Source organism: Citrus clementina, unplaced genomic scaffold (genome assembly GCF_000493195.1).
Source record: "Citrus clementina cultivar Clemenules unplaced genomic scaffold, Citrus_clementina_v1.0 scaffold_8, whole genome shotgun sequence".
Taxonomy (NCBI): domain Eukaryota; kingdom Viridiplantae; phylum Streptophyta; class Magnoliopsida; order Sapindales; family Rutaceae; genus Citrus; species Citrus x clementina.
In genome coordinates, this window is record NW_006262022.1 from 1,491,357 (window position 1) to 1,499,950 (window position 8,594).

An 8,594-nucleotide genomic window follows, 5' to 3' on the forward strand; every position below is an offset into this window, starting at 1 on the left:
CACTCTCCCCCTCCCATGGCCACTGGAGGCCACCACATCCACCTACAAAACAACCGAAAGAAATTCTCACTTTTGCCCTTACTCTCACTCCTCATTTTCGCTTCTATATTCCTCGTCCTCTCTCTCTCCAGCAAGACCTCCATTTCCTCTTCTTCTTCGCAAACACTTCTACTCGAAGGCAGATCCGAGCCCGACCCGACATACTCCTCTTCCCGGTTCGGGGTGTGCAATTACTCCGAGGGGAAGTGGATCTACGACCCTAAGGATAGATTCAATCACAAGTACGATAGCTCGTGTAAGGAGATATTCAGGGGATGGAATTGTCTTCTCAATAATAAATCCAACGCTAAGGAAATTGCCACGTGGCGATGGAAACCTCATGGCTGTGATCTTCAGCCTTTGGATCCTCTCCAGTTTCTGCAGACTTATAGAGATACGAACATTGGTAATTATCAAAGCACATTGAAATGTTTCATTTCTTTTTGTTTTTAAAAATTTTACTTTTTAAGTACTTTGAGCTGTCTACTTACTCCAAAGTGCTTTCAAATAAAAGTACTTGTAAAGTTGGGGATTTAGAGTGGATGTTGGGTCTGTTTGGTGGGACTTCTTGAATAGAGTTTTTTTTAGTAAAACGAGCTTTTATTATATGTTTGCTATGGCTTTTGTTGAGGATAAATGTGCTTTTATTAGTCTGAAAGCTCCTTTTGTTGTGAATCAATTGGTGGCTTCACCACTTAATGTTTTTGCCCAGAATCCCATGTATGAAGTGTGTGACTTCCATGGCCGTTAGCTTGCCTGTATATGTGTGCTATGTGTCGAAATGGTATGTACCAATATCAAGGCGTTTAATAAGCCAAATAATGAGGTGCTTTACTTAGTGCCTTGAGTTTAATTCAGTTTATTTAATTATTTATTCATAACATGTTGTTAGCACGATAATGATAGGGGAGTGTTGTAAATAATGGTAGCTTCACCATTTGTTAGTTTTGTGAATAGAGAAAGTCCCATATCGGAAAGGGACGTATCCCCGCTCCCTTTAGCTCCGTAGAAATATATGTGTTTGTTGTGTTGTTGATCAATTAATTGAAAGGACTTAATAACAGCCATTATACAAGCTTTTTAAAAAATGGCTGTCGAGGTTTCTGGTGGAAACTATCTTTCCTGGATGCCAAAATGCATTTACAAGCTAAGGCTAGTGGACGTCACACTCTTCCGATATGGGATTTTGGGTAAAAACATTAAGTGGTGTGGCCAGCACTTGATTCACACCACTCCCCATTGTTTAATCCTTAATGTTTTTGCCCAACATCTCACATCAGAATTGTTTGAGCTGCGCAGCCCTTAGCTTGCCTGTATATATATGCTACTTGTTGAAATGATATGTATCAATATCAAGGCTTTTAATAAGCCAAATAGTGAGGTGCTTTACTTGGTGCCTTGTGCTTTTTTTTTTTAAATAATAATTTATAACACTTTTCAATATTTTTTATGTTACTTGATTATTTTTGGAGTAAAGCTTTTGGGTTTTCAAGAGGTAAAATAACTTTTTCAAAATATTTGCAAATGTAAAAAATATCTAAGATAATTTCATTAGTTCCACAACAACCTTACTTATATTCCAAATCTGGCAATCAAGATATAAGTTCTGGATACTAATAAATTAACAAATAGAAGTGAAGCCTGCACTGCTATTCCCCAACTTGCGGCAGCAGTTGAATCCGAACCAGCCCACCCACCAGCACTAGTAGCGGATTACCCACTAGGCAATTCATATCCATTTGAAGTTTATGCTGCACCAGTTCGAAATCAAGGCCTATCTGCATAAGGTCTAATTTAAAAAAAAAAAGCATCGGTTGAAAGAGGGTCAGATCTGACCCACATATATAAGTAAGTGTATTGTGGAATTAATGGAATTGTCTTAGGGGGTATTTTTGACATTGCATATAGAGGCAATATAGCTTCTTGAAAGCCTGAAAGCTTTACTCCAAAAATAACCAAGCAACACCAAAAATTCTGAAAAGTGCTTTTGAAATAGAAAAATCACTTTTGACCTATACAAAAGCCTTAACAAACATACACTTAGTTGTCTTGGTTATTTAGTTGTCAATGAACCCTTCTAATAAAAATTTCTTATAGTATATGGCAATGGATGAATGCCCTGCCACTTGGATAAAATTTATTGGGACATTATATGGGAAGTATAGCATTACTCATTAGTTTTTCGGACAAATTTGTTAATGTAACGTTAGGAAAGACATGAAATAAAAGAAGGGTATTTTATGCAATTTAAGTTGATCTTTTAGTAGACTTCTAATTGTAAATATAAGTCGATTAGAACAATGGGGAAAAAAAATCCTTTAAAACAATAGCTCTACAACCTCTATTTTCAAAAGCCTAATCTTTTGAGTTTCGCCTTGTGTGGAGATACTGGAGATACAATTCGCTGCATAAGCTACACAGTTATACTCCAGTTACAACTGAATGATGCAAAAGAACATTTAGCACATACACTGATTAGTTGTTGGAAACATTCTAAGTTTCTGATTTCTGTTACATTTTCTTGTTAGTCAATCAGGGGTTTGGGTGAGTGTGAACATGTTTGTGATGTGGGTTTTATTTTCATGGGGAATTGTGCAACTTTTTTGGTGCTTATGAATGTTGAACAGTGCAGGATTTGTTGGGGACTCCTTGAACAGGAATATGTTTGTGTCTCTGTTTTGTACTTTGAAACGCGTGTCAACTGATGTGAAGAAGTGGCGCCCAGCTAGGGCAGATCGTGGCTTTACATTTCTTGAGCACAACCTCACCATTGCTTATCATAGAACGAACCTTTTGGCACGTTACGGTAGGTAAGCCATGTTTGCAGTTGTATTGTATGTATTAGTTTATGAACATATTGTGTAAAATTAGGTGTCATCATTCAATGACTTTTTTTTTAATTAAACTTTAAAGTTTGACGTGATACTGCTCTGTTTACCTCTTCTCCTATGGGGGTATCAGCCGCATGGGATATCATGGATATGTACAACCTATGAATTATTCAACATGACATACATATTTTGTTTTAATCTTTGTCGTTACATGATTTGATTCACAGTGTATGGGAGAGTGAAAACTTTTTGATGTTTGTGTTGCCTTTAATATAGACCCGTACTCCTGTTCAAAGCAGGTGGTTAGCTAATGCTAATGGTGGTGAGTTAGAAGCTCTTGGATATAAGGAGGGATACAGAGTTGATGTTGATGTTCCTGACAGCACATGGGCAAAGGCTGCAAGCTTCCATGATATTCTAATATTTAACACAGGACACTGGTAAATTTCTTTTCTTTATGCTACTGTTTACACTTTCAAATTCCTATAGATTGGTATTAAATTGATGTTTCGCTAAATGGTGGGATCAAATGATGACTATCATGATTGACACCTTTTTGATATCTGTTTTTTCAAGTTCTCTGGCAGTGTTTGGAATGTTTCTGTGGCAAATAGTGAAATGTAATCTATGCTTCCTTGACCACATTAAACAGTTTCCCATTAATGCCCATTTCATGTGTGTTATTGTTGTTTTTGCTCTTATTATGACCATGCAACATATTTTTCTTATCCATTGTACTTGGAATTTTGGTTTTTGTACATAGGTGGTGGGCTCCTGCAAAATTTGACCCTGTGAAGTCACCTATGCTATTCTTTGAGAAGGATAAGCCTGTCATCCCTCCTGTACAACCCAATGTTGGTTTGGATATGGTCTTAAAACACATGGTAGTACACTGGATGTATTTATTTACATAGTAGTTGCTCCTCAGAAAATCATAAGCTTACGTTGTGAGTGCATGCAATCTTCTGATACCACATATTCTCAGGGTTGGATAGGCCAAGTAACTTATTGCTTTAGTTACAGACTAATGTTACCTAATGTTGCTGAAGTCTACAAGAAGCCATGAGTGTCCTTTTTCACTCTGCACACATCATCACCGTGTTCATAAATTGGAGTTATGAGTATAACCTTGGTTAGATGTGTATATTTTCTCATATGATACATATAATATGGTTACAGATACAATATGTTGAGAAAACTGCACGTCGAGGTTCGATCAAACTCTTTCGTACACAGTCGCCAAGGCATTTTGAAGGAGGTGATTGGGACCAAGGAGGTTCATGTCAACGGCTACAGCCTTTATTGCCTGAGCAAGTGAGTCGCGTTTAACAGCTTTAAGTTAGATTGCATATGATAATTAGTTAAATTATTTGCATGCATACATACAATTGAATCACTAGGAACATCTGTCTCTTCTACACGACTGTGTTTTATTAAACTTTTGTTACACGGTGTCAGAAATGATTTAAGAGGTTTGATTTCATTCTGTTTCAGGTTGAAGAACTTTTCTCAGTACAAAATAATGGAACCAATGTAGAAGCGCGCCTGGTGAATCAGCACCTGTACAAGGCCCTTAAGGGCTCGGATTTCCAAATTTTGGACATTACCCACATGAGTGAGTTCAGAGCAGATGCTCATCCCTCTACAGCCGGCGGCAAGAAACACAATGATTGCATGCACTGGTGCCTACCAGGAATTACAGATACTTGGAATGATTTGTTTGTAACACTTCTGAACAATGTTAAGGTTAGAACCTGATGTATGAATTATTTATAGTCTGATTATATTCTTTTTGGTTATTCAAAGTTTTTTTCCAAATTCAAAAGTGATAAAAATAATTGGAAAAATAAAAGGAAATAAAATGCTGCTACAATGTCCTAAAATTACACACTGTAACATTGATCTAAATAAGGATTAGTTTATCCAAACTTGTATATATTAATTTAGCAGTGTCATTTATTGTATAATACAGTAAAAGTGTGTAAAGAAACTCAATCAAGCTCGACAGTCCATCCCATCTTGTCCTCAATGCGGCCAGTTTGGATTCCTGTTACCATTTCATATAGCTTTTGCCCCACAGTCCCTGCTCCTCTTTTGTACTCAATCCTGCATAATTCACCCTTAGAAAATAAATACTGTTGTAAAACCTTAATTCAAACTATGATAAGATGTAATTAGCATGCAATATTACATACCTTTCATCCTGATAAGTTATGCTGTTAACAGAATTAACCCCCACTGCAGTTCCTGTACAGAAAACTTCTTCAGCATCAAACAATTCCTCCACCGGTATGGCACGTTCTTTAACCTAATAATAGTATGGTAAGTTGACAAAAACCTTTTAGAATAATATAAGAGGTTTTGAGAGCAATCCTCGTTCACATAAGTGATTTTGTAAAAAAAAGTAATAATAATAATTTTTAAAAAAATGAAGAGATACCTGGTAACCCAAAACATGTGTGATTTCGATGATACTTTTTCGGGTGATTCCAGGCAGAATAGTTCCACTCGTTGGTGGAGTTGAAATTTCATTTCCCTGAGCAAATTATTTCAAAACTAAGCTTCTTTTTAATTAAAAAAATCAACAAAAAGTGAATTTATCCAGGTGATAACAGATAAAGACAAAGTTATCTTACCTTCACAAGAAAAATATTACTGGTAGAAACCTCTTCGATGTATTTTTCGGCATTAAGGAACAAGACATCGGTGAACCCTTTGGCCTTCGCTTCAGCAATGGGTTTGTAAATCTACAATGAGTATACATGGGAGGATCTCAATCAAAATAGTGATAGTGTTACTTAATAATTAAACAAAGATTATTTCCTGGAAACTGCAAAGTTGAAATTTATGCTCACTATAGCATAATTGGTGACAGCCTTGACTCCTCCAGTTCCTCCAGGAATAGCTCGACGAAATTTTTCCTCCACAATCAAATTTAGTAAACCCTGTTACATAATCCGAAATGGCTTTCAAGTCCTTATTCTTTAGATTATGTAATCTATTTTTTCTTTTTATTTCTTTTCCTAAAGAAAATAATAATCTATCAAAGATGATCAGGCACCTTACCTTATGATAATTGCCTACAGGAGAAGCATAAGTTATGAAGGTGTATTCGGAGGCCGGTGCAACTCCTAGAACCGGTCCACTTCCCATAAGCAAAGGCCTTATATACATTGCTCCTTTCCCTGGTGGAGGCACCTAGATATATTCATCACAATCCATGCACAAACTTTTAATCAGCAAAATTTTAGACAGGTCACAGAAAAATTAGAGTAATAATTAACTTATACATAAAACATTTTTATCAAAATTAAAATTACTTTACCCATCGCTTGTTGGAGTGTACAGTTTGCTTTACTGCATTCACAAATTGTTCTACAGTTGGTGCCTGCATGCACATTCTTTTTGCACCCACTTTCATGCGCATGGCATTTTGTTCTGGCCGAAACAGTAGGATACGCCCATTTGCTGTCCTGTGTGCCTTCAAACCTTCGAACAAACCCTAAATTCACCCACCGTCTATTTTAAATAAGAATTCATAGTTACTGAATACACGGAAATGTATTTGTTTGCTAACCAAGATTGTGTTAAAATGATGGATGCGAATTAATTATTACCTGTCCATAGTTTAAAATTCCAGATGAAGGGTTCATCTCTATCTTTCCAAATGGAGTGAGAGTTCCTTGTGAGAAGTGTTGGTCTTTAGAACAATTCATTATGTACATATAATCAGTTGGAATTAGGCCAAATCCAAGGTCATCCCAATTAATATTTGCAGATTCTCCATTGACATGGCTGCTGAAAACAAGTCAGAGAAAGAAATTTATTTTGATATGCTAACTAAATTTGTTACTTTGAACCATAAGTACATGAATATCTTCTCCTGATCGAAATTTATAAAGTCTTATACATTACATACCTTGTTATTATTTATGCATTGTAAAGTATATATCTTTCCTTTCACAACCATTATATCTATTGCGTTAACAACTAGCCAATAGCTTAAACTATCTGTAAAGAACTAATTAACATTAATATTAAGTTAAATCTAATGACATGAAAATGAGAAGCGAATAGTAAATAAGAACACAACTTAAGAGGATGTTACTAACAATGATGCCTATGAGAAAGTAAAGTCTTATAGAATGGGAAGGTCTGGCCAATCAAATCATGCCATGTATTTTAATTTCTTTATCTTTTCATTTTGTAATTGAATAAATATAAGTGTAGGTGTCAAAACTTTTGATAAACGAGGTATTGTGTTCCGTTCCATTTAAGGATTTCTTAACAATTTCAAGATGTGGCAGTATGTTGCTGTAACTTAGAATTTTTAAACTTTAAATGTGAGTGAAACGTAACTTCTGAAGGACGCTGAAACATTAAATGTACAAACTTTAACTTCTGAACGACTCTCAAAAACATTTAGAAAGTCGGTGGGTGGGCAGCTGACAAAATTAATGGTGAGAGTAATAAATAATACACGAAGAAGACAGACCAGCCACGATTGATTGCTACGATGAACTTCTTTGTAGTATTTAATACCTATGAACACTTGGTTCATTGTAACCTTCCACTGCTGCTCCTGCTGTTCTACAATATTGATTTCTTGTCTGTTAAAAATAAATAAAAAATTTACTAATGTTAGGCCCCCGCCCCCTGATTTGGGAAAATATCTAATAACATAAGCACAAATATATTCTCCTTAATACCCACTAATACAATTTAAAAAACAAAAGAGATAAACCACAGTAGTTGTATTAATTGCTAATGTTATTATTCCATTCAAGATTGAGTAAAAATGCTAATCAAAAGGGGAGATTGTTGCTTTTCAAGGGGATTATGAGATATTATAAAAATTATAGGGTGTCAGTGGTAAAATCTCCCAACTTGGAGGGTGGAGACAATTTTTCAAATAAAACTAAAAGAGTTTCGAAATAAAATTTTAGGGTTTTTTTGAGAGCGAGGTGATAGCTCTTAAACTGCAGTTATTGTGAAATAAAAGTTATAGTTATAAAGTAAAATTGAGAAAAAATAACTGCTAAGTTAACAAATAAAACTCATTTGTAAGATGTTATGAAATATCTTGACAGCTGAGATTTGGCAGCCCAACCACCACACATTACTCTTAAACGCACTTTTAATTAGTTTGGTAGAGATGACATAGTTGGGCAATTAATCTTGCATGTCAGTGAGCATCAATGGGATTGTCTGCACCCGCTGCCATAAAATATATGAAAGGAAAAGAGATAAAAAGTAATGGAGTCTAGTAGCAGAAATAATCAATTTTGAAGCGAAAAACAATTTTGATATTGAACCCACAAAAAAATTATTTTGACATTCTGTTCTTTCTTTAAAATGAACAGATAAGGATAAAAACCAAAGTCATAAATTTTATCTACAGGGTGAGAGGGGGGGGGGGGGGGAATAAAAAAAAAAGACAAATGGGGAGAGGTGGTATTCATAATCCTATATCTTAAAATGATTAAAAGGGTTTTGTTTTTGTTTTATTTTTTGGTTGGCTGAAACTCCAAGCTTGGGAATTAAATATATGGATGGATGGATGGTATCATTTGAGTATTGAAAAAAGAAGTCCCAAAAAAAAAAAGATCCTGAAGTCGGAAAAACAAATACAAAAAAAAGAAGGGTGGATTTTCTGGAAAAAAAAATTGCTTATTACCAACAATGTACCCCAAAAAAAAATTATAATTCATATCTTGGGCCTTG

General features: G+C 35.2%; 2 protein-coding genes across 7 annotated transcripts in view; one reads left to right on the plus strand and one right to left on the minus strand.

The window, feature by feature from the left end:
• Nucleotides 1-4,636, plus strand: LOC18033942 (protein trichome birefringence-like 13). Its single transcript, XM_024178555.1, has 6 exons — nucleotides 1-445; nucleotides 2,672-2,849; nucleotides 3,170-3,310; nucleotides 3,634-3,754; nucleotides 4,050-4,184; nucleotides 4,365-4,636. The coding sequence occupies exons 1-6, from the start codon at nucleotides 16-18 to the stop codon at nucleotides 4,626-4,628; spliced, it is 1,269 nt and encodes a 422-aa protein (XP_024034323.1). The 5' UTR covers nucleotides 1-15; the 3' UTR covers nucleotides 4,629-4,636.
• A 143-nt stretch (nucleotides 4,637-4,779) lies between these two features.
• LOC18034587 (branched-chain-amino-acid aminotransferase 2, chloroplastic) overlaps nucleotides 4,780-8,594 on the minus strand; it is a 5,068-nt gene continuing 1,253 nt past the window's right edge. The window contains exons 2-10 of one of the 6 annotated variants that reach the window (XM_024179597.1): nucleotides 7,413-7,480; nucleotides 6,488-6,665; nucleotides 6,196-6,372; nucleotides 5,937-6,068; nucleotides 5,726-5,815; nucleotides 5,507-5,617; nucleotides 5,311-5,406; nucleotides 5,066-5,178; nucleotides 4,780-4,976 (exon numbers count right to left, since the gene is read on the minus strand). In XM_024179597.1, the coding sequence (XP_024035365.1) occupies nucleotides 4,862-4,976; nucleotides 5,066-5,178; nucleotides 5,311-5,406; nucleotides 5,507-5,617; nucleotides 5,726-5,815; nucleotides 5,937-6,068; nucleotides 6,196-6,372; nucleotides 6,488-6,665; nucleotides 7,413-7,480 (1,080 nt within the window). In that variant the 3' untranslated portion in view covers nucleotides 4,780-4,861. The other 5 variants (XM_024179596.1, XM_024179600.1, XM_006422647.2 and 2 more) reach the window with 5 other exon arrangements.

Excerpts from the sequence above, each read along its gene's own strand:
- LOC18033942 (XM_024178555.1), top strand. The coding sequence starts at position 16 with ATGGCCACTGGAGGCCACCACATCCACCTACAAAACAACCGAAAGAAA. Across the intron at positions 446-2,671 it reads TTATAGAGATACGAACATTG|GATTTGTTGGGGACTCCTTG; the intron begins GTAATTATCAAA and ends TGAACAGTGCAG. Across the intron at positions 4,185-4,364 it reads AGCCTTTATTGCCTGAGCAA|GTTGAAGAACTTTTCTCAGT; the intron begins GTGAGTCGCGTT and ends ATTCTGTTTCAG.